This window comes from Toxotes jaculatrix, chromosome 7 (genome assembly GCF_017976425.1).
Source record: "Toxotes jaculatrix isolate fToxJac2 chromosome 7, fToxJac2.pri, whole genome shotgun sequence".
Taxonomy (NCBI): domain Eukaryota; kingdom Metazoa; phylum Chordata; class Actinopteri; family Toxotidae; genus Toxotes; species Toxotes jaculatrix.
Window position 1 is genome coordinate 14,802,946 of NC_054400.1, and position 23,761 is coordinate 14,826,706.

Consider the following 23,761-nt stretch of genomic DNA (forward strand, 5'->3'; position numbering starts at 1 on the left):
GATTTCCCATGTCACTGTGGTTCTCTCTCAGTACAGTCCCACTGACAACAGCACAGCAGCCAGTGGTAGTCCATCACTGAGCTGTTGCAGACACCTGAGAAACCACTTAGAGTTGCTGTTGTTGTCACAGTCAGCTGGTTTAAGTAGAGTCCACGCACCTGGGCAGTGAGGACTGAGGCAACCGTGCGGACATCACAGTGGTACACCGTCTGACAGGTCTGAGTGGTTTGAGCCGTAGCTGTTGATGTAGCTGAGCTCTGTGGGAATGGGCACTGTGGGCACCTTGACAACCTGCATGGGACAAATATCCTGCGTTTAGAGAGAATGTTGTTTACAGAAGAAGTTACTGAAATAGACTTAAATTCCCCTCAAACCACGCCCTAAATGTGTTTACAGCATGGGTCATTAAAACTCAATCAATAATGCTGTTGGAGCAATGACTACTGGTTTCTGTGGAGTGTACTACAGATGTTTCACTCTGAATGGTCACCCCGAAGGTAAAGAGATTAAAAGCTTAACCTTTGCAAAAAACATACATGTGTTTTGCCTTTAGATCAGAGCCCCTGCTCCTGTGTTACCCCTGATCTGGTTCCCTTTCCAATTCTTCAGTCTTTAGATGGGTAAGTAAAAAGATAATGGTGACAAGACAAATCACAAAAAAAAAAAAAAACTAAAACTCTGCAATACAATACACAAAATTTGAACATTTTAAGAATTCTTCTTTACCATTTTGGTACACAATATAAATAATGATATGTAATGATTGTGTGATACACAAAAATAGAAACTTATATTAGAGATAATAATACTACATATTAACAAATCACTAATTATCAGTTAGAGTTGCTCCTTACTCATTCCATGGTAACTACTAAACATTTGCGTACCATGTTGTAACCAAATTGTGTACTTAAATAGATTTGTATGTATTCTTAAAAACAGATTGTTGAGAATGTTTGAAAGTAATCTCATTATCTACTTTTTGTGAGATATAATGCCTTTAATGATCAGTATCTCACAGCTGCCATGAACACAGAAGATCCTGTACAGTGTATGTGTTAAGACTGAATGTGTGATGCTTTGTGCTCACTTCATCAAACTTTCTCTCACTGTAGATTTCATTCTTGTCAATAAACGTCAGCATGATCCAGTCACAGATAATGGTGCACTAGAGGAGGTGAAATGAAAAGAAAAAATTAATAGTTTGCAATGGAAAAAGTATTAGCTGTCACTTCAAACTCTCAAATGAGGAAAGTAGTAATGGCTCACAATCCCAACTGAAGTCATAGCAGTCACAGTGCTGATGATGGTGGGGATGGGACTGAATTTACCAGCCTGCAAAGAAATATTATACAAATGATATGATGACAGTAAGCAGAAAAAAAAACTGTAGTGATGATGGAGTATCCACTTACATGTCCATGAACAATGACATCCAGACGGATGCCATAGGCCTTGATGAGTGTCCGAGACTCCACCCCATCCTTATTGTAATATTTGGCAAATCTGGACCGTTACACAGAAATTACAAGGGTAAAGAGGGGGTAAACTTACCAAAAGCCAAGGTAAAGACCACACTTTAAAATATTAAACAAAAAAAGCATTTGGCGTTGCAGCTCACCGGTAATAGTATCCAGAGTTGACCTGATCCTTTCTGAGGTCAAGACGGCGGAAAGAATATGTAGGTTTACAGTGTGATGGATCCAGGTCCAGGTTACACTTCCAGTTAATGAAAACTCCTATCACTCCCCCCTGAGCAAAAACAGCAATGATCATCTTAAGCAATGCCACACTGTCACAAAGGAGGGCATTTTGTGCAGAATAAGAAGTGTGTATAAAAAGACATTTTTCAACTATGTAGAAGTCATAATCACCGTCCTGCAGAGCTCACTGAAATTCTCCCGCGCTTGATCTGCGATGTAGCCCAGGCGGAAGTTTGGACAGTAAGGCTCTTTCTCCTCATCATAGTGACACTTATTGAGGTATTTCTGCATGCCACGCTTATTTGAAGCATCTTTGATATTTCCCCTGCCGAAGATAAGATGAGAAGTTCTTCAGAATTCATGCTGAAAAAGTGAGAAGCACTGGCTCCAGTATGTGTGTGCGCATGTGGAGGTACTTTACCTCAGCACTTTAAATTTGGGGAAGTGGATAGAGTTCCTGATGAACACTGTGAAGTTGATGGCCTCCACTAATGCCGGTTCACTGTTGAAGACACCATATAATCAGAACAATCTGATTCTGCCACCACCATTCATCAGTTTGATATTTTGTTGCTTAGCAACTACCTGCATGCAGCAGTTTAACTGGCATTGTTACATCCACCATTTTGTCAGATCAGTGACCAAGCAAATATTAACAGATAACTTTTATCTACTCCCCGAAAGGCCTTGTTTTAACATTATATGTTGTTACTTTTAGTAAAATTGTTTTGTGATTCATTAATTTAGCTTTTCCGCTGTCAGTTTACTGCTAACCAAATTAACCCAGCTGTCCAAAGCTAATGTGTTGCTAATACGATATTCTAAGCAAAGTTGATTTACAGTGAATAAGTATATATTACTCTTTTTATTTTTACTCTTGTGAACTATGTGTACGTTTACTCAATTGTTGATCTTGATACTGGACAAGGTAGTTGTTTTCAAAGGCGCTCCATCCTTTTTCAATCCAGTTTCCTCATTACTGTGCTAACATTTGTTCATTTTGTGCAACACCTATTATTTGTAACCACTTTCAATGAATTTGTTGTCTCTTGTTGTTTCACAGCTGCTTCCAGTAAACACGTATTCATCAACTGTGATTTTTTTTTTTTAAACTTATCTAATATTTTTATCTCAGATATAGGGATCTGTCTTCAATTTGCCTCTTCATGTTATTGTCTTCTTTTGTTTGTGCATTAAATTATTTGGGGGCTTTTCCTTGTCTCCCAGGTCAGTTGGGACTTTGTATGGGCTACTGGATGATCCAAACAAACCAAACTGAACTTGCCTAACTCATCTTGGTGATGATTATGTGTCACCTGCCTTACCGTACTACAGCATACTCCTCAATAGGACACCAAGTTTGGATCTCACAAGTTTTGAAGGTGTGGTTATAGTACTGAACACATCTGCCGGTCCTTCTGCCTGTAAGAAAGTGTTTAAAACAGAGAAAAACTGAGGCAAATACAAATCAACCAGGCATAAATAAAGATTTTGTGAGAAATAAGAACAGTACCATGGCCATCAAAGTCAACCTCCCCCTGGACACAGTCAGAGTCTCTTGTACATTTGGCATTGGCAACTTTGAAATACTAAAGTGAAATAAGACAGATGCTCAGTCATAGGAAAAGAAAGGTCTCTGTGTAACGGATACACTTCTTAAATTTGTTCCTGTATACCAGGCTTTAGTTGACCTCTCACCTCAGCACAGGTCCCTTGCCTCTGATCATACGTGACTTCTCGTCTCAATATTGTACTAATCACATCACCACCCTATGAAGAAAATGTCAAGAAATCCTCAGTGGTGTTTAGCATGAAGAGATACTGTAATCATACTGACAGTGTATGTTTGATGAGGGTTTCTTGGTTATGTTGCAGCATTTTTATTCTTGACTCACCTCTGAGGGTCGAGCGTACTCCACAGTGTCCAGGATGTCATCACCATGAACTGCCGTGCCTTTCATTAGCGTGTAAACCGAGCTCTCTGGACGGGTTTCACTCTCTTGGTATGCTTTCTGACTTATAAAGACATACCTTCAGGATGATAGAACAGACAGAGGCAATATCACATTTTCTGTTATGACGTCAATTTTTATTGGCAGTATCATGTTACCCTGGATCTGTTCAGCCCTCTTTGCTGAAGCCAAGGAAAGATGACGTTCTTCTGTTATATAACTGAAGAAAGATAAATAACAAGATCTGCACAAATTCTTAATCTATCAGAACTGCTCTGCTCAGATCAAATAACATGTCTGCTAATGGAAAGAGAGACTCAACCATGTCATTAGTTATGGTTCCATCAATTGTGCCGTTTATTTGTTTTCAGTTAATTGCTGGATGGGATGGGAAGAATTTCCTCTTCACAAAAGTGCAATTTATGGGTTTGAGAATTTGAAGTCACAGTTTTTATCCTTACACGCTCTTTGTGAACACAAAAGCATATTGTTGGCAAATTAATCTTATACTTTACTGTAATTTCTAAAAAAAAAAAAAAAAAAAATTAAACCTACATGCATACATCTGATAACAAATTATGTAGAAAAATCAGCAAATTTAAGTTATCAAATCCTTTGAGTTTCATAGATTGTCCCTGTTAATACATGAATCAGACATGCAAATACACAAATATGAATCTTACCAGATGAAATAGGTGATCACAAGAAACTGAACGCCTCTGTAAATAACTCCAAGAGTTCTGTTTTTAACCACCATCACCTTTGGTGTCTCATAGTCCCAGAAACTAAGAAAATACTCCTTTATAAACTCACGTAGTCCCATGATGAAATGATAAAATGCGTCACACATATTCTGAGATTGCGTTGTGAAGTCTAATTTCTATGCTCTCTGTGTTCTCTATATTTATCTGTCTCTACGTATCTAGCTTTTTATTTCTCTCACTATTTCTTTTTCTCACTCTCTGCTCCTGCGCAGCTCCAGTCTGCATCCCTCTCAAGCATCCCTAGCACCAGTGAGGGTGGGGGAAGAAGAGAGGGGGGTGGGGTTCAGATGTGGTTAAATCATGCGGTTAAATGATTTTCTTTTATGTCAGTTAATTCTAATGATTGAACATCTTTATCATGTTTCTAGTCAATCAGACTTAAAATTTGAATAAAGTGCTGCTCTGCACAGGGACTCAGGTTATGGGCATTTTTTAAACCTTTGATTAGCCTTAGATTGAAAATACTCATATTGATTTGTTCCCTACCTCGTTGTAAAACTGCAGTAAAATTAAAAACTTACTTTGGAGGCATTTCTGCAGACAAACAAAATGTCATGTAGTACATTGTATTCATACAGTATATTGTATTCATACATACTTTTATGTCAGTTAATTCTGATGATTGAACAGCTTTATCATGTTTCTAGTCAATCAGACTTAAAATTTGAATTAAGTGCTGTTCTGCACAGGGACTCAGGTTCTAGGCATTTTTAAACCTTTGATTGGCCTTAGATTGAAAATACTCATATTGATTTGTTCCCTACCCCTAAAACTGCAGTAAAATTAAAAACTTACTTTGGAGGCATTTCTGCAGACAAACAAAATGTCATGTAGTACATTGTATTCATACATATGGCATGACAAACTTAAAAAGATTTACCAAAACAGATGTGGGTGTGTATTAATAAACAACAAAGGTTTAAAGAGTTTAAAGAGCAAAAGAGAGGGAGTGAGTTTTGTTTTTTGTACTGGCTTTCTTTTTTAAACAGGCGGAAAAAACGGCCCACCTCTGGGTCCTAGTCACTGCTCGCATCCACAGTCTATGCTCGCATCACCTCCTCCGCGCATGTCAAACGACACGTGCATTGGCTACGGTTGGTGTTAGCTAACGTTGTGTACACCTGTGAACTGCGTGATTTGTAGAGAATTTAATTTCCCGAAACTTGGGTGGAGGGTCGAATATTGTTTGTAAATGGGAGGTCTTCAAAAGAAAAAGGTAAGAGTTGACGTCGGGCAAATGTCAGCCTCAGGCACATTAACACCGATAGCAACCTGGCTAGCTGGCTTCAGCTAACGGAGCTAGCTGAAGTTTGTTTTTCTGAATAAGCTTTGGTGCAGTTGAGCATTTAAAGTTGATCTATTTTGATAGCCAGACGATTAAACAGTACGGTTTGTGGGAGTTTAATGTGTGTGCAATTTCTTTTTTTCCTCAGTTTGAGAGGGGCTCTGCCACCAACTACATCACCAGAAATAAAGCTCGTAAGAAGTTACAGCTGAGCCTCCCGGACTTCAGGTAACATTACAACGCTCCGTGTGAGGTGGTTTATGTTACTTTTCTTTTTTTTCAAATCGACATGCACCAAGTTGATAGTGTATTAGCTGCACATAGTTAACAATAATGCAGTCAGTCAGTAATACAGCAGTCCTGAAATAAAGTCTTAGTCTTTTGGAGAGGTGTTGATTCAACTTTAAGATATGTTAGGCTGTAATTTGAGACTGATAAATTTTTTGCATTGTACTGAGATTTAAAAAAATGATTGGTCCATGCCATGTATCACGGTTAGGCAAAATATCAGAAACACCAATTAGGACGCAACACAAATCAACAGCACCATAAACTGCGGCCACTGATTTGGCTGTAATTTGAATCAAGTTTTTGATTGATCAAACAGTTAAACACACACACACAACCACATGTTCAGATCTCTTGTTTTGACGAACCACAAGCCCAAAACTTGAAGATTGTAAGATTAAAATGATATAAATTGAGAGAAGAGCATCATTTGCCAATACCTGAGAAGCTGGAACCAGCCAGTGGTTGCTTCTTTGCTGGATATGGCTAACTGATTATTAAAATTATTAGTTATTATCATTTTTCTGTCATCAATCCATTGTTTCAGCACTACATGGTATATGTATATCTTCACAACACTTAACTCTTTTCCTAAGCATATAAAATGGTTGAGAATTAGTTCCATATCAGGATGCCTGGCTGGCAGGACACACTCAGAAAGCAGCCATGTCACAGACAATTCCTGATCTCTCCAATTTTCAGGCGACTATGCATTCTCAAAGGCATCTACCCTCACGAGCCCAAGCACAAGAAGAAGGTGAACAAGGGCTCCACAGCCCCGAGGACCTTCTACCTGCTCAAAGACATCCGCTTTCTGCTGCATGAGCCAATCGTTGGCAAATTCAGAGACTACAAGGTACTACAAGGAAATTTTTTAAATATCAACACCATTGTATGGACGGTCTTGAAAGTGTTGCTTTGTTTAATTTGGAAAAAGGTATTAATTAACTAGTATTTATTTTGTTGTTGATAAGTGGCCTCCTTTATAAACAGTGCAAATCAAATGAATTTTAACTTAAGGGAAGTCAATCTGAGTATTTTTCCATGGTTTCTATGGCTTTTGTGCCCTTTGTGTCATTTATTTTGTTCTCTGTTTCTTGTTAATGTTGCTGTTTTCCTAAATAGTTTTAAGTATGAACACTTATCCTGTTTTCAAAATGCTTTATTTTAACAGGTATTTGTTCGCAAACTGAAGAAGGCTTATGGAAAAACAGAATGGTCTGCAGTGGAGAGACTGAGAGAGAACAAGCCCACCTATAAATTGGACCACATCATCAAAGAAAGGTGAGATAGTCTTATTTTCTGCACTCAGCATAGGAGGGCATAAGTGAGCTTAGCTGATTTTCTCTGACAAATTAAATAAGATAATATTATACAAATGACTAGGTAACTGGGGAAAATACATAGTTTAAAGAAACCCTGTCAACAGTTTTAAAGATTTTAATTAACACATTTTACACTATTTAGTTTTGTTTTAAGGTCAGTAATAAAAAAGTGCATTGTATTAAGCTGTATTCTCTCAATGATGCTCCTTTATGTGGCAGGTACCCCACCTTCATTGATGCCCTCCGTGATATCGAAGATGCCCTTTGCATGTGCTTCCTCTTCTCCACCTTTGCCCGAACCGGAAAATGCCACGTGCAGACAATCCAGCTGTGCAGGCGCCTCACTGTGGAGTGGATGAACTATGTGGTCGCAGCTCGTGCTCTCAGAAAGGTGCTAGTCCAGCCACCAGCCTGCTTCTTTTGTTTAAAATTAAAATTAAATGTAGCTTTTATTCCTTGATATGACCTGAGTTCATTGACCTCTGTTCTGCAGCGCACTAAACATGTGTCTGTTCCTGATAGGTTTTCCTCTCCATCAAGGGAATATATTATCAAGCTGAGGTGATGGGACAGCTCATTACATGGCTGGTGCCATATCAGTTCTCCCATGATGTAAGTGCAGAATGATGAAAGGCTGTCCACAGTGATTATGCTAAAAATAAGCAGTCATCTTATTATTATGGGATTACACTCAAGGCTGACACAGCTCTGTCACCATTTGGACCCATAATAAAGTCAATAGAGCAGTGTTGCTGTCATACACAAAAATGTTAAAATAAGTGTGGTTTGATTGAGTGGAGCTACTCTTTTGTCTAAAAGACTGTTAAAATTAATTCACTGGCTGCTCCTGCGCTTTCTGTGTTTCAGGGATTATAAATCACTATATATTGAGGCTTAGTTCATTCATATGTGGTTTTTGCCTTTTCAGCACCCAACAGATGTCGACTACAGAGTAATGGCAACGTTCACAGAGTTGTACACCACACTCCTGGGGTTTGTCAACTTCAGACTCTACCATTCCCTCAACCTGCTCTACCCACCAAAGGTATCTTGGACTTTGAAAATATAATTTTCTCTATATATGTATATATTACTTTGAAGGACTTATCTGACAGTTAACTGATTTCAGTAGGATTCAACTTGTGGTGATAAAAAATGGTACTGCATGAATACAGTAGGGATTTGTGGCTGTTTGGTCACCTGTTGGCAAGCCTTTGCTCTGTTGATGTTATTCATTCTTTTGCAGCTGGACAGTAAAACAGAGTCAGAGCTGAGGGAAGAGAATGAAGATGACTATGCCATGAATTCAGAATGCTACTTAGAGGTGGGGATCTTTATCTTGAACCATTTTAACACACCCATTAAACCACTCACTAATCTCTAATGGTATGTTTTTTTGTTTTTTGTTTTTTTTTTTCCCATTTCTTTCTTAAATTTCGTAAATGTAAAATCTTCAATCTTAGATCAGCCTTGACTTCATTACAACAGAGGTAGATGGAATATTGTTTATGGTAGTCATAGCTTTGAATGACTGGCATCATGTTCAGGTTTGTGGTTTGTGACATATTTCAGAAAAGACACACTACTCTGGAATTTAAATATAATTAAATATGTGATTTTTTTTTTTTCAGTCCTCCAACCAGCACAAATAAAATTCTGCTCACCCCTATTGCATTGAGACAGAGGAAGAAACCTCAGAGACAGATTTGTCAAAACCTGAACAAATAGGTCTGCACTGGTAGATAACAATTATTGTCACATGTATAGCCCTTATGAAAAAACTAAGGGGGCTGTGCAGCTGTGTTTTGTTTTTTTGTTTTTTTCCCCCCGGCTATCCTGAGAAAATGACTGATGTAATTAGCCAGGGCTGTGATGTGCTGTCACATATATATATACATATAGATATGGTTGGTTGGTTTGTTTTGTCTGCGTCAGCACCCTTGTGCTAATTCAGTGGCCACATTGAAATGACTGCGTTATGTTTTTTTAGTGCTATCTGTCTTTGTCTGTCTGAACACTTCCTTGTTCTCTCTGATGGCATTTGGTGGTTTATTCTGTTCCTAGGCCACGTGTGATGTCCATTAAACCTGTGGCAAAGCAGTGCCTGTAAACACAAAAAGGCAATCAAAACAACACACAGCACTGTCCTTCCACTTCTTTTATTTAGTAGATATTACTATGTAGGGTACCGCACATCCTTATGGACATAAATTATGTATACCTGTGGTTAGTCACAGTAATGATGTGTAAGTGGAAATAATAACATTGGTGACATTGTTGCTCTAACATTGTTGTTTTTGGCTGTGCAGAAACTGTCAGCTCTGAGTGCCAGTCTGGCACGGGTGGTGTCTACTGCAGAGGAGGAGGAGGCTGAACTCGACCAGTTTCCTGTTGAAGGGGTAAGAAAACCAGTTTGCACAATAAGATGCAGTTGATCGATGTCATAGTCACTGTACTCAGATGCGTCTTCGAAACATGCAGAAAAACAACAGTTGATAAACTAATTGGTCTCTGAGGGCAGAGGTGAGAGGTCACATCTTTGCCAGAGGAGTCAAAGCTTTTGGAGGTGTGAGACTGGGGATTACAGCTTCATGTTTGGTTGCTAAAGGCGATGTGTCTCCTACCCTGGGAAGCTGGTTTTACCCAACTGGTTTGAGGCTCTTGGCTGTTGGCCTGGTTCCACCTCAGGGACTTTCCAGGAACCCAGAAACCTTTTTAGGAACTTAGAAACATTACTTGAATTTCAATAACGTGAGTCAAGTTCCAGTTTTGTTTCTTAAGTTGGCAGCAATGAATCCCAATAAACTTCACACACAAAGTAGGGTGGAGTTCGCAGTCCTGATCCTTCCTGGTTGATCTAACGCCAGCATGAAGTTTGCTGTAAAATATATATGTCAGACTTTGTACAACAGTGAATTCAAAGAACTACTCAGTGACTCCAACAAAACACTGACTGTTAAATCCTTTATTGATCTGATTTCACTCTTTTTTATGGATAAGTAACCTCCTTTGGCTTTTTAGTTCTTGTGACAGGATGTAATGGCCATATCTTTAGTTGTGTTTCTTTTTCGGGTGTCTTTCTTATTACAGGAATAGTAGTAATAATGCTATAATAATTCATGTGTTTCTTACCAGTATTTGTATCCATTTTGTTTTGTTGTTTTTTTCCTCCCAATTGTTTTTCTTTGTTATAGAGATCTTTAGCTGCTGGAATCTGATATCGCAGTGGGCCTGAAAAGGTCAATAAAGCATTGTGTGCGAGTTTGGAAACTGACACACACTGAATATGTCCTTCGGGGACATAATTTCATTTATATTGACACCAAACACTCCTGAGCTTTTGTTGGACTAGCTTTTTTAGACCTTACCTCCTAAGAATTTTCCCCATTGTTATCATCACAAAATATCAACCTGTACTTTTTGATACTTCCCAAGTGGGAAATAATTCGGTAAACGATAGTTGTTGGCCCATTTTTGAAAGGGGTGTCTTTCAAAGAAAGCCTTGAATGCTGCATTTGAATATAATTTTACATGCCGTGCCCTCTTGTTGCACAGCATTCATATGGTTATAATGACATGACCCAAAAAAAATCAATAAATGTTTTCTTTTAATATTTTTCTTCAGGAGGACTTGGAAAAGATGGAGGCAAGAGAAAAGGAACTGAAGCAACAGGAAGCCCAGAAAAAGCTTTTTGAGGGGCTCAAGTTCTACCTGAACAGAGAAGTACCCAGAGAGTCACTGGCTTTTGTCATCAGGTGAGTGAGATCTGCTGCAGTGAAACTCTGTCACAGTCTTTTACAAGCAAAAATAAACAATCTGTATGAACTTTGAACAGGTGCAAAGCTTTTTTTTTTTTTTTAATCCTCTGTTTATTTCTGCTGTCTTCCAGGAGCTTTGGTGGTCAGGTGTCCTGGGACAAGTCTGTTTGCATTGGCAGCACATATGAGGTGACAGATGAGACCATCACACATCAAATTGTTGACAGGCCCAACATCAACAAACAATATATCAACAGGTAATGGATTGTTGTGTTTTTTGTTTTGTTTTTTTTTTACATTGTCGTGCTTTCATGGAGACATGTAGAACACATCACATTTCATACAACAAATGAGACTTACAGTATATTTCTGAATTCTTAATCCTAAATACAGGAAGTCTGCTGACTGTGATCTTCTTGTTCATTACCATATCCTTTACAATGCCTCCTTTCAGAGTCATTTTTCTGCTCTCTTGCCTCAAAGCAGTTTCCGTTCATTGTATTTGACAGACCCTGTCTTCTTTTTTTTTTTTTGCCAACTCCCTCATATATTTCTTTAGCAAATGGAAGTAAAAATACTCACCAAAGAGTGAAATATTTGGAACTGGGCTAATATCATGACCTTTACTTGTTGTTTCAGGTACTATATCCAGCCCCAGTGGTTGTATGACTGTGTCAATGCCAAAATCCTCCTGCCCGTGGAAGACTACTTCCTTGGCGTGACTCTGCCCCCTCACCTCTCTCCGTTTGTGGAAGAGAAGGACGGCGACTACGTGCCCCCTGAAAAAGAGAAGATTTTGGCCTTACAGCGGGGCGAAAACCCTGGTACGAACAGAGGCATTTCTCTGACGTTGCAGCTTTCATACTACACAAAAACTTTTCACACTCTTTTTCATTATTTAGATGTATTTAGCCCACTATCGATGGTCCACCTTAATTACACACAGGTTATTGGTAATTGAATTCAGCTACTTGACAAAGCACTTGACTGTACCAATAATAAATTAGGTGTATCATTGTAGTGGAGGTGAATACTTGTGAAATCAGTCCTGTTGTGTTTGATATTAGTGTTAAATTTAGATCCGTTTATAGAGATTTGATACTTAAAGATACTAAATAAGGTGAATATTTTTTATAGAGACAGTGGAGTCATATATCACAAACACAAAATTTATGAATTTCTTCCTTCATAGCCCACGAACAGGAAGACGAGGATGAGGAGGAGGAGGGTGAGGATGAGGATGAAGAGGAGGATGATGACAACGATGATGAAGAAGAGGAAGATGAGGAGGAAGAGGCCGAAGAGAAGAACCTTAAGAAGATGGAAGAACAAAAATCCCAGGGCAAGGTACAAGATTTCTAACCCCCTTTCGTCAATACTTTTTCATCTTCCTGTTTTTTTATAAACGACTCGTCTCTTCCTTTTAGTCTCTGCAAGTCAAAGTGACACCTGGAAAAGTTAAGGTAGAAAACCCAGCACGTTTGGAGCAGGAGGAGAAAGCAGAGGAGAAACGTCTTGCCATCATGATGATGAAGAAAAAGGAGAAGTACCTCTACGACAAGATCATGTTCGGAAAGAAACGAAAAATCCGAGAGGTTTGCTTCATTTTTGCTATTGATTATTGCACATAAACACATTCAGAAGAACCAACACAAGACATGACTACGGCTGACCAGTGTCTGTTTGTAGTGACGTCTAGTGGTGTCTTATCTGTCGTATATGTTGCACTGTGGAGAAGAGTATTTAGCTCTCATATATGTCTCAAACTTGAACTTGACTGTATGTGTAGATAACACTTTGTATAGATAACACTGTTTGTATAGATAACACTGTTTGTGCAGCTTCATGATAACATTCTTTTTAACATTGGATTTTTAACATTGGATCTTTTTATTTTCAGCATCTTATCTCGGGCCAAGAATGTTTAACAGTATTGTGTTGAGAACAGTGTAGAGAACAGACCACACAGAGGGTCGTTTCTGGGTCACCACCTAGTAATGGCTCTCGGAGTTCACTGAACTCTAAAAATGCTAATGTGACCGGTTTTGAGTATCTGTTCATTACCTGCATTCATTTGCTTCTTACAGGCTAACAAACTTGCTGCCAAGAGGAAGGCCCACGATGATGCTGAAAAAGCAAAGAAGAAAAAGGCCCGAAAATAACTCATCCGATGATGTCTTCTTCGCCACCAGACTGACTTTATGTATTTAACTTCATGAGGTAGAGTGCATTACAGGTTGACATGCCATAAAACCTGAAAGTGCACTAGACAGCTCTATGAGTAACACGCTCCATCATGTGGATGAGATAACCTCTTCAAGCTGAAATGCAGGATGTTGCACCTGCTAATTTTGTAATTATTAATGTTAAAGTGACTGCCTTGATTTTTGTTTGTATGAACTCTGCTCTACTATTCTACATTACACAAGGTGTTCCACTGTATTTTAAAATCTGTACTTATAACAGTCTGTATTTTAAAGTAAAAACACAATGTATTAAGTATGTCTCTTGTGATTTTGCTCAGATTAGATAGTTAAAAGATTTAGAACTTTTGCTTAGCTGCTGTGTGGTGCTTCACGCTGCACCACCGGATGGTATATTCAACAATTATTTATGTTTCAAGCCATTTGTCCCTTGATGAAAGGTGAGCAGCGCTCTAGTGTCACTTCCTACAGCTCTTTATGGATCAAAACAGATACAAGAAATACAGTCTCGTCCACAAGATCTGAGAGTCCACGTTTGTGCCGTGCACAGAGGCCGAGGCCACTGTGCTGCTGTTGGTGGGCCGTCTTGACTGATTGGTCCACACATAAGCAGTGGGTGTTGATGACGAAGGAGCATAAGCCCCTCTGCCCCCTGAGATGCTGCTGTGATCTTGGTGGGCTGAAGGCCAGGCCAGTCAGGCCCTGTACTCCTCAATCACCTCATTCAGTCTGAAACACCCTTGCCCCCTCTCGCCCCTCCCCTCGCACCCTGATCTGCATTCCACGCATGCCCACCCAGTCCAGGTCTCAGCCTGGCACTCTGGGTGCCTGCAGGCATCGGCACGCCCTGCTCAACAAAAGCGGCAGTGTCGTGCCTGAGCATGACGACTGTGGGATGAGCAGCACATATCCAGTGCGCTTTCCACGAATCAGGGCCACGATGAGCAGCACGGGCACTGTACTGGGTGAGGCATTATGACCACATATTGCTACATCCTGGCACGCACAACCAAATAGACTTGTCACCCATGGTTGAATGTTCATTTCATTCTCTATTGAAGTCTGCTGTCATGCACAAGAGGTTGTAGTGAGGCAGTTTCACAAGCATAAGATTACTTTATCATTTGCACTATATCTTAATTTATATGTCTGAGTTATATATTTAACAATTTTAATCCAGAAATTGCAGAAAAAACCTTTGAGGAAAAAAAGAAGAATCCTTTTGTAAATTAAAAGAAAAGTTTTAAGCACAGAGCATCGTCACATGACAGTTCAGGCTGTGTAGATTTTCAGATTAGACAATTAAAGTACTTGTCTAATTTTTTCGTGCAAAATGTAATAAGTGTGCTATGTAGATTCATCTGCAGCACATATAGACATAGCTTGCTATATAAGCATTTCAAACAATAAAGACAGCACAGTCTTGATCAAGTGGTACAATTAGAGCCTTTGTGCTTTGGCTTTCTGTATTTGTTCTTTGCACCCCTCCTATCAGCTTGCAGCTCAGACTCCAGTGTCTGCACTCAATAGCCCTCTGTATGTAGACACAGAATAGGAACTATACAGCCTCTCTCCTCCCTCTCTTTCTCTCTCTCTCCCACCCTCCCCTCCTTTTTTTTTTTTTTTTTGCACTCACTGACAAGTGCACATCCCCTGACAGAGAGCCTGATGTCACAGGTGGCTAGATGAGCCTCCCTGCAGTGCTTTATTCAGCGAGATCAGTTTTGGAACTGAGAGTTGAGGGGGGAGGCGGAGAGTAGCCTGAGGCATCAGGTGTGCAGGCAGAGAGGTAGAACGAAAGAGGAGAAGACGAGCAGCAACCAGATGAATGTGCTCCGCAGCACCGGACATGTGATAAGGGGAGCGCGGGACTGTACTGTCTCTGTAACAGTATGTGTATGTCGAGATCAGTCATAAGAACAGCTGTAGGAAGGAGATCAACTTGTATTAGTCATCTGGAGGTGGGTGCAAAGGAAGACGACAATGCAGCTGAAGAAGGAACACTCCCATTAGTTTTTCTTTGGATTTGTGAATGAGGGTAAGCAATGCTTCTCCAGTCTTTCGAAAGCATTCTCACTGTACTTTGTAGTAGAGATAATGGTGTTTATGATCCTTATATGTTAGAAAAACAAGGTAGTTAAGACATTGTCGACGCCTTTAGCTATGTCACATGAAACACAGACAAGGAAAGCAGTTTAACATAATCCTAAATCCAGTTGTGTTTACTCTTAATGTTTACTCTTAAAACAATCTTACTCTTGATCTGCTTGCTTCCTCTTACACCAGAACAGTAAATAAATCTGTCTTCGGGTTTGGTGTGCAGCCATACAAAGCTCAGGGTAAAATCTTTTCAAGCTGAATCTGGGGCGTAACCTTTCATTTAGGAAGTCTGCTGAGTATTTGAGAGGACATGTCGGGATAATGGGTAGAGTTATACTAGTATACATCCTTCAAGGGTACCCATTGAGGTTACATGGCACTTTTTGGGGAAAAGAAATGAGCAAAACAATGAGAATAGCTCGCATCAAAAAACACAGCCTTTTATTTGCTCCAAAGGATCTCAGGTTTAGAGGTTATTGCTTCGAAATGTCACATAAAATTCACTCCACATTTGCAGGCCAGACTGTTCCACCTGAATTATCCTTGGCCTCAAATGTCTCCCATCAGAGTTGCTTCTGATGGCAGAGAGAAAGCTCCCCCACATGCCTCCATAATAGCCCCTTAATGGAGTCCAGACAAAGAGCAGAAACAGCCCTTTTAGATGTGTTTGGAGAGAAATGTTTGTATAATGCTTTGATGATAAGACTGAACCTAAAAACCTAAAATGTAACTGTACAGTTCATAGGACCAAGGCACACATAGTAACTCAAGCCAGCATGAGGGTTTAAGATGTCTACCTCATGCCATAATCCCAAAGCTGGACTAAATCCAAAAATGAATAATAAATGACACTTGACTAGACTGGGATTAAGTTTGGATTTTTTAAAAGGTAAAAAGAATTATCACACTTACAATTCAGCAGGGATTTGTTAAAACTGTGATGTGTGATTAATAAACATGAACATGGCCAATAGTAGTGTGACTTCAGTCATTATCTGCAACAGAAAAGGAGGGAAATGCCCCAAACACCTTATCAAATGTTGGACAGCACAGCTCCAGACACAGAGACATACAGATGGGGAAAAGTTAGGACAAATCTAATTTGAATTCTGTATCTTAGATTTTCTGTCATAGTGAATTACAGAATTTATTGTTGAACAAAATTCCCATCCCAAAAGAATATTGCAATTCAAAGTGAGGACTTTTACATTGTAGTATTGGTACTTTTATTGAAGTAAAGTATGTGAATACTTCTTCCACCACTGGCTGAGAACACCAAGAGGTTCTTCAACAAATAGATTAAAAAAAAGACTGTTAAATTAAAAAAAAAAAAAGTGTGGTCTCTGCTAAACTATAAATACATGCAAACACACAGAATGCAAAAATTTGAATTTTCACCCTAAGTGTTACATAACTGATTCAAAGCACATTTTGATAAATTCTGCTTGTTTTTTTTTTTCTTTGAAGAAGGCGATAAAAGCCCTACATGTGTAAATATCTCTTCAAACTCTCGTTCTGTATTGGGGTCACACTGGGTCATATAATGCTCAAAATTCCAGGTGGTGAGTGTCACTCTGTTGCCTGTACAGCTGAGTCAGCAGGTGGCTCGTCTTACCGCAGTCTGAAGGGGGGAATGCAATATCACTTTCCATGGTAATGCATTATTTATTTTATGGGGCAGCTGAGAAACACGGGGTTGGTCATTTCCAGTCACAAGTATGTCATTTTGTAGCTCACCATACAATTTTAACTACACCCTGTGTTTAAAATGTTTATGAAGCAGACAGCCAAATGAAATGAGGTTAACGGTGAAACTGTGTCAAGTACCCTGAGAAATATTCCAGAGCACCTCAATTTGTGGCCCACCCAATGACAATAATGTACTTTACACAAAAAATATGTTTTTGGAATTGCCATTAGAGAATCACTTTAAGTTGTTTTACCAAAAGAACTGGTCACTTCAAAGACTTCTCAACCTTCCCTTCCCTCTAGGCCAGAGTGTAACCACTGAGCCATACATGTACCTACAGAGAGGAAGTTCACTTCATAACAGTTTTAATTTGTAATTTTTAATTTCATATTATTCCAAATGATTTTCAGACAACTTGATGGCAATGAAGATAATGTTCTGTGTTCTTAAGGTAATCGTTGACACTGCTGGACCATGACTGGCAAGAAAGGGAGGCAGTGGAGGTCCATGTGCAAAGGCCTGGTCCTGGGTACCCTCCTGACCAGCTGCATGATCCTGCTTTACTGCCTCTCCACTCCACAGATCCACTTCAGTCTGCCTGAGTAAGACTCATCGCACTGGTGTACATGCATTCTGTGGAAACCATCATGTATATCAGATACTATATCAGATTTTTTCAGCAGTTACTGTATTTTAGAGGTGAAACGATTAGTTGATTGACAGCTGCATTATCAGTGCATTTATCTTTTGAGTGGTTTTCTTGTTTTCCTCTCTGTAGGGTTCCAGTGCCTTACTCCTGTGCTCACCGTCCATCCCAGCTCCACCCCAGACAAACCACAAACAGCTCGCACCCAACCCCTGGCCAGACCTGCGCTCCTAAAGTGGATATCATGTTCATGAAGACCCACAAAACAGCCAGCAGCACCTTCCTCAATATCCTTTTCCGCTTTGGTGAGAAACACCGGCTCAAATTTGCCTTTCCTGACAGCAGAAATGACTTCTTCTATCCGTCTCTTTTCGAGCGCTCCCAGGTAAAGGACTATAGGCCTGGAATGTGTTTCAATATTATCTGTAATCACCTGCGCTTCAATGCGCCTGAGGTGGCCAAGTTGCTCCCATTGGACACTTCCTACATCACTATTCTGCGAGACCCTGCAGAACTTTTTGAGTCATCCTTCCACTACTTTGGCCGACTGGTGCCTTTTACCTGGAAGATACCAGGTGATGACAAGCTAACTGAATTCCTGCGTGACCCCCATTACTACTTTGATCCAGAGGGCTTCAACTCTTTCTACCTCAAGAATCTGCTGTTCTTTGACTTTGGACAGGACAACACCCTAGAGCTGGATGACCCGCGGGTAGAAGAAGAAATCAAATTTATCACTGACCGTTTTCAGCTGGTCATGTTGGTGGAATACTTTGAGGAATCACTCATCCTGCTGAAGGATGCCCTCTGCTGGGAGATGGATGACTTGCTCTTCTTCAAGCTTAATGCCCGCAAGGGGTCCACTGTGTCTAAACTTACCCCTGAGCTGAGGGCCAGGGCCCTTGAGTGGAATGCTATTGACTGGAAGCTATACCGGCATTTCAACCAGACCTTTTGGAAGAAAGTAGATGCATATGGACAGCAGCGGATGGCCGAGGATGTGGCAGAGCTCAGAAGAAGGAACGCGGAGATGACATCCATCTGCATTGAGGGGGGTCGTGCTGTGGAAGCTGGCAGCATCCAAGAGACAGCCATGCAGCCCTGGCAACCCATCGGAGAGAAGTCCATCATGGGCTATAACCTGAAGAAGAATGTGGACAAGGCACATCGGAAGCTGTGCCGTAAGATGTTGATGCCAGAGATCCAATACTTAACAGAGCTTGGGGTGAACCTGTGGATCACCAAGCTGTGGGGCCATGTCCGAGATATCATTAACTGGTGACTAGGCATGTGAGCAAGAGGGGCCAATTCAACTCTGAAAGTCTGTATTAAAGCAAGAGAGATCTGACTGTGTGGCTGATAGAGCGAGAGGTTAAATGTTTCTGTCACATTTCCTGCCTCATTTTGTTGTAAATGTATTTGCATTGTAATGTATCTGATGGGTGCTTGAGAAAAAAAATACTGTTGACCACACAATCTACAAATACTGAACAAGTTTACTATGCAGATGAGGCCTAGTATTGTTCTCTGTGTTTTTGAGTTAGTTTTTCAGACATTAAAATGTTCTCACTCAGATATGAGCTTGTTCTAATGGAGTTGAATGAACTGTGAAGTTCAGGACTAACTTTATAAACCCTTTGATGGAATGAAAACCCATGGTTGCCATCCCTGCCAAATGTTTAAGAATCAAGAATCAAGAATCAAGAATCTTTATTGTCATTATGCAAGGCACAATGAAATTTTGTTCAGCAGCTCTTTGGCACAAATAGTAACATAAAGGCATATTTAAAATCTATCTAAATAAGTATAAAATAGAATAAAATATAAAATAAATAGGGATAAAGAATATGGTGAACAGTGCAACAATATATAAAGTGACTGGTATGAATATGGATATATGGGTCAGAGTACAGCTTATTTCTGACTTATTTCTGACTAAAGTGCAGTGCAGCATGAGTGTCTTTTTGCAGGCGTCTAGTGATCAGCCTTTGGATTGGTGGAGGGTGGATGTGTGAGGAGATGGGGTGATGGATTTCACAGCTCTGGGGAAAAAGCTGTGTCTTAGCCTATTGGTGTGGGTTCTGATGTTCCTGTACCTCTTGCCAGAGGGGAGAGGTACAAACAGTTTGTGACCTGGGTGGGTGGGGTCTGCAGCTATACGACTGGCCCTCCTTTGAACCCGGCCGTCGTATATAGAGTCCAGTTGTGGGAGAGGACTCCCCACGATCCCCTGTGCTGTTTTCACCACCCGGGCCAAGTCCTTCCAGTCTTGTGCAGTGCAGCTCCCGTACCACACTGTTGCACTCAAACAGAGGATGCTCTCTATTGTGGCTCTGTAGAAGTTTGTCAGGAGCTGAGGGGAGAGTCCAGACCTTTTGAGCTTCCTGAGGAAGAAGAGCCTTTGTTGAGCCTTCTTCACCAGGTGGGAGGTGTGCATGGACCAAGTGAGGTCAGATGTGATGTGGATGCCCAGGAACTTGATGTTGTCCACCCGCTCCACCTCCTCCCCATGAATGAGGAGAGGGGTGTGTTCCATCCTCCTGGATCTCCTAAAGTCCACAATGACCTCCTTGGTCTTGCTGGTGTTCAGGACAAGGTTGTTGTCTGCACACCATCCTGTCAGGTGCTGGATCTCCTCTCTGTAGTGAGTCTCATCATTGTCCGATATGAGACCCACTACGGTGGTGTCGTCTGCAAACTTTACGACTGTGTTGGTGGAATGAATGGCGGTACAGTCGTGTGTAAACAGGGTGAAAAGGGCTGGGCTGAGCACACACCCCTGCGGTGTGCCTGTGCTCAGGATCAGTGTGGATGATGTGGTGTTGCCAATTCTCACCACTTGAGGCCTGTTGGTGAGAAAGTCCCTGACCCAGTAGCACAAGAGGCCAGGCAGTCCCAGGTTGTGAAGTTTCAGAGTCAGCTTGTCCGGGATCACAGTGTTGAAAGCTGAACTGAAATCCACGAACAACATCCTGACGTAGGTGTTGGGGTGCTCCAGGTGAGTGAGGGCTGTGTGCAGTGCTAGAGAGACCGCATCCTCTGTTGATCGGTTCTCTCTGTAGGCGAACTGATGTCTGTCCAGAGTAGCAGGGATGGTGTCTTTGATGTGACTTAAGACGATCCTCTCAAAGCACTTCATGATTACCGGTGTCAGAGCGACTGGGCGGTAGTCGTTGAGGCTGGTGACGGCAGATTTTTTCGGCACAGGCACAATGATGGAGGACTTAAGGCATGCAGGAACTGAAGCTAACTGCAGGGACAAGTTGAAAATGTCCAGAAAAACACCAGCTAGCTGATGTGCACACAGCTTCAGGACCCGACCTGACACCTTATCTGGTCCTGCAGCTTTGTTGGTGTTAATCCTCTTCAGGGTGGAGCTCACCTGGTGATACTGCAGGACGAGAGGCTGGGACTGCTCCTCTAGCTGTGGGAGATGAACAGTCTCTCTGCTGCCAGGAGTGTCAAAGCGTGCAAAGAACGTATTTAAGGTGTCAGGCAGAGCGGGATCGTGGCTGATCTGCTGGTTGCTGTTCTTGTAGTCTGTTATGGTCCTGATGCCTCTCCACATTTCCCGTGGGTTGTTGTTGGAGAAGTGCTCCTCAATGCGTTGTCTGTACCTGTGTTTGGCCTGCTGGATGCCCTTCCTCAGTTCTGTCCGAGCCCTTCTGTAGGCCAGCCTGTCACCTGACCTGTAGGCTACATCCCTAGCTTTGAGCAGAGACCTCACTGTGCTGTCCCACCAAGGTTTCTGGTTTGGAAACACCTTGATGGACTTTGTGGGCAGAACAGCATCAGTGCAGAATTGCACATAGTCCAGGACGGATGATGTATAGGTCTCCAGGTCCGAGCCATCTTTGAACACTCCCCAGTCAGTGAGTTCAAAACAGTCTTGTAGTGCTGAGGAAGCCTCCTCAGTCCATACCTGAACTGTTTTGGTGGTTGGTCTTGTCCTGCAGATCAGAGGTTTATATGCTGGGATTAGCTCCACAGAGATGTGATCCGACATGCCCAGGTGAGGTGCTGCTGCAGCTTTGTATGCTCCTGGGATGTTGCAGTAAACCTGATCCAGTATATTATTGTCTCTGGTGGGAAAGTGTATAAATTTCTGGAATTTTGGAAGCACTGTTTTCAGTTCCACATGATTGAAATCTCCAGCCACAATCACAGCTGCCTCTGGGTTGGAGTTCATCTGCCTGCTGATCAGACAGTAGAGCTCTTCTAGCGCTAGCTTAGCGTTAGCCCGCGGTGGAATATACACAGCTATGATCAGAATGGAGCAGAACTCTCTCACCGTCTTGAATGGTCTGCATTTCACAGCCAGGTATTCCAGATCAGGAGTGCAGAGCGTTCCGATGATGTGTGCGGCTGTACACCAGGAGTTGTGGATGTAAAGTGCAAGCCCTCCGCCTCTGCATTTGGCCGAGTCCGCAGTCCTGTCTGCTCGGAACAAAGAGCGTCCCGCTAGCTCGACCGCGGCGTTAGGTGTGCTGCCGTCCAGCCAGGTTTCAGTGATGATGACCACACAGCTGTCCATCCTCCGCGTGACGATCCTCAGCCGAATCTCGTCCATTTTGTTGGCCAGTGATCTTACGTTGGCGAGGAAGAGACTGGGGAGAGCCGGACGGTGGGGTTTAGCATGTAGCCTAGCACACACGCCGCTCCTCTTGCCCCTCTTTTGTTTACGGTGCCTCCTCCGTCTCCTAGGCCACAGAGGGGGGGCGATGGCGAAAGCCGTGGTGGTCCGCTGGATCTCTGGCAGTATAAAATCCGGCTCAGGGTATGCATAAAATTGGCAGTTTCTTCCTATGTACAATAGTTCAGCCCTACCATACTGAACTAACGCTTCAAGTGGTTGTAACCACAACAAAAACACGAACAAAACAAACAAACGCCGAGAGCCCTGAGCCGCTGCGTGCGTGCGCGCCGCCATCTTGGAAAAGATCTTTAAGGTTGTTTAAGGTTGTTTGAAGACATGGAAAGAATCATACTTCACTTTGAGCTATATGTTGTCCAACTCTTTGGCATCTATCCCCCGAAGTTGAAACATTTATGCTCTAAGAGACTGAATCCCCACTAAGGGTTAAAATACAGATGTGAAAATAGTGAATGTGATTATTCAATCCCACTTTATTGTCTATGGAGGACAAAATCAGCCATCATCTAAAAAAATAAAAATAAAACAGGTGAGCAAGCACTTGTCACTTGTCACAACGAGGAAAGCACAGGTGGAACTAATAGCATTAATGTTCGCTCTGTTCCAGGCCCCCATCACCACATCATTTAAATCAAATGTAGCCATAATATTTGTTATTAATTACACCCGTGCTTTCCCTGCAGCGACATGTTAAAATGAAAATGAAAAAGGTCAGATAAATAATATGCAAAGAAGTCAATAAATTAAAAGCTGAGCACATCACTATGCAATCAAGAACATATTTTCCTTATTCATTTGCTGTCCTTGTCAGTTTTTATAACATATATAGTTTTCTACTAAATGATATAATGTTTTTGCTTCTTCAGGGAACTTTCCAGTTGTAGCCAGCTCTTACAATGGTAATCCTAATTGCATTTGCCCTTGCCAGGTGTTTTGGCAGGTATGATGATTGTGTGGTAGGACTTTATTGTAAAGCAAGCCAAACAAAAATCATTGTCAGCCAAGTAAGGTAGATCTTATCGAGGCAGGCACTAGCACAATGACTAACAGTGTTAAACACCACCTACCTGTGTTTACACAGCTTCGTAATCATAGCCTGCAGAAATAAAGGGAATTAAACTGAGAAGAGAATAGATGTTTTCCCTGATAGTGCACTGTACCACTCATTTATTTCTTAATTTGTGTCCATTCACCTACATATTATTTTTCTGTATTTCTATGCATTTAACATTTTGTTTATAGTGTTTTGTATTTATTAATGTATTCGATTCTTGATTCATTTATCTGTAATTTACTGATTTTGTCCTCCATACTTTCTCCATCACTCCTGGCAATTCATGATAATCTCTGTATCCTCAACATAAAGTGAAAATTACATGTAATACTGAATG

At 41.2% G+C, this 23,761-nt stretch overlaps 3 protein-coding genes across 4 annotated transcripts; 2 read left to right on the forward strand and 1 right to left on the reverse strand.

The window, feature by feature from the left end:
- Positions 1-192: 192 nt before the first annotated feature.
- Positions 193-4,505, reverse strand: p2rx2 (purinergic receptor P2X, ligand-gated ion channel, 2). Its single transcript, XM_041043062.1, has 12 exons — positions 4,339-4,505; positions 3,599-3,734; positions 3,402-3,473; positions 3,217-3,292; positions 3,029-3,125; positions 2,125-2,205; positions 1,875-2,028; positions 1,622-1,752; positions 1,416-1,506; positions 1,270-1,335; positions 1,091-1,168; positions 193-291 (listed from the first exon to the last, which is right to left on the reverse strand). The coding sequence occupies exons 1-12, from the start codon at positions 4,503-4,505 to the stop codon at positions 193-195; spliced, it is 1,248 nt and encodes a 415-aa protein (XP_040898996.1).
- A 983-nt stretch (positions 4,506-5,488) lies between these two features.
- Positions 5,489-13,575, forward strand: pes (pescadillo). Its single transcript, XM_041043061.1, has 15 exons — positions 5,489-5,635; positions 5,853-5,932; positions 6,695-6,848; positions 7,167-7,276; positions 7,537-7,708; positions 7,840-7,929; positions 8,246-8,362; positions 8,564-8,641; positions 9,627-9,716; positions 10,943-11,073; positions 11,208-11,333; positions 11,716-11,900; positions 12,269-12,423; positions 12,504-12,671; positions 13,164-13,575. The coding sequence occupies exons 1-15, from the start codon at positions 5,612-5,614 to the stop codon at positions 13,236-13,238; spliced, it is 1,755 nt and encodes a 584-aa protein (XP_040898995.1). The 5' UTR covers positions 5,489-5,611; the 3' UTR covers positions 13,239-13,575.
- Positions 13,576-14,997: 1,422 nt separating this feature from the next.
- On the forward strand, positions 14,998-19,501 carry gal3st1a (galactose-3-O-sulfotransferase 1a). Of its 2 annotated transcripts, XM_041042988.1 has the most exons (4): positions 14,998-15,318; positions 16,940-17,033; positions 17,522-17,672; positions 17,849-19,501. In XM_041042988.1, the coding sequence occupies exons 3-4, from the start codon at positions 17,545-17,547 to the stop codon at positions 18,996-18,998; spliced, it is 1,278 nt and encodes a 425-aa protein (XP_040898922.1). In that variant the 5' UTR covers positions 14,998-15,318; positions 16,940-17,033; positions 17,522-17,544; the 3' UTR covers positions 18,999-19,501. The 2 variants fall into 2 exon arrangements, with proteins under 2 accessions (XP_040898922.1, XP_040898921.1); XM_041042987.1 differs by lacking the exon at positions 16,940-17,033 and having other exon boundaries at positions 14,999-15,318.
- Positions 19,502-23,761: the final 4,260 nt, after the last annotated feature.

What these genes read in the sequence shown, in the direction of transcription:
- p2rx2 (XM_041043062.1), bottom strand. Translation starts at nt 4,505, where the DNA reads ATGTGTGACGCATTTTATCATTTCATCATGGGACTACGTGAGTTTATA. An exon ending in AGTACGCTCGACCCTCAGAG is followed by an intron (nt 3,474 to 3,598) that starts GTGAGTCAAGAA and finishes TTTTCTTCATAG; the next exon opens with GGTGGTGATGTGATTAGTAC. An exon ending in GGCAAGGGACCTGTGCTGAG is followed by an intron (nt 3,293 to 3,401) that starts GTGAGAGGTCAA and finishes ATTTCACTTTAG; the next exon opens with TATTTCAAAGTTGCCAATGC.
- pes (XM_041043061.1), top strand. Translation starts at nt 5,612, where the DNA reads ATGGGAGGTCTTCAAAAGAAAAAG. An exon ending in ACCTGCTCTACCCACCAAAG is followed by an intron (nt 8,363 to 8,563) that starts GTATCTTGGACT and finishes ATTCTTTTGCAG; the next exon opens with CTGGACAGTAAAACAGAGTC. An exon ending in ATTCAGAATGCTACTTAGAG is followed by an intron (nt 8,642 to 9,626) that starts GTGGGGATCTTT and finishes TTGGCTGTGCAG; the next exon opens with AAACTGTCAGCTCTGAGTGC.
- gal3st1a (XM_041042988.1), top strand. Translation starts at nt 17,545, where the DNA reads ATGACTGGCAAGAAAGGGAGGCAGTGGAGGTCCATGTGCAAAGGCCTG. An exon ending in ATCCACTTCAGTCTGCCTGA is followed by an intron (nt 17,673 to 17,848) that starts GTAAGACTCATC and finishes TCCTCTCTGTAG; the next exon opens with GGTTCCAGTGCCTTACTCCT.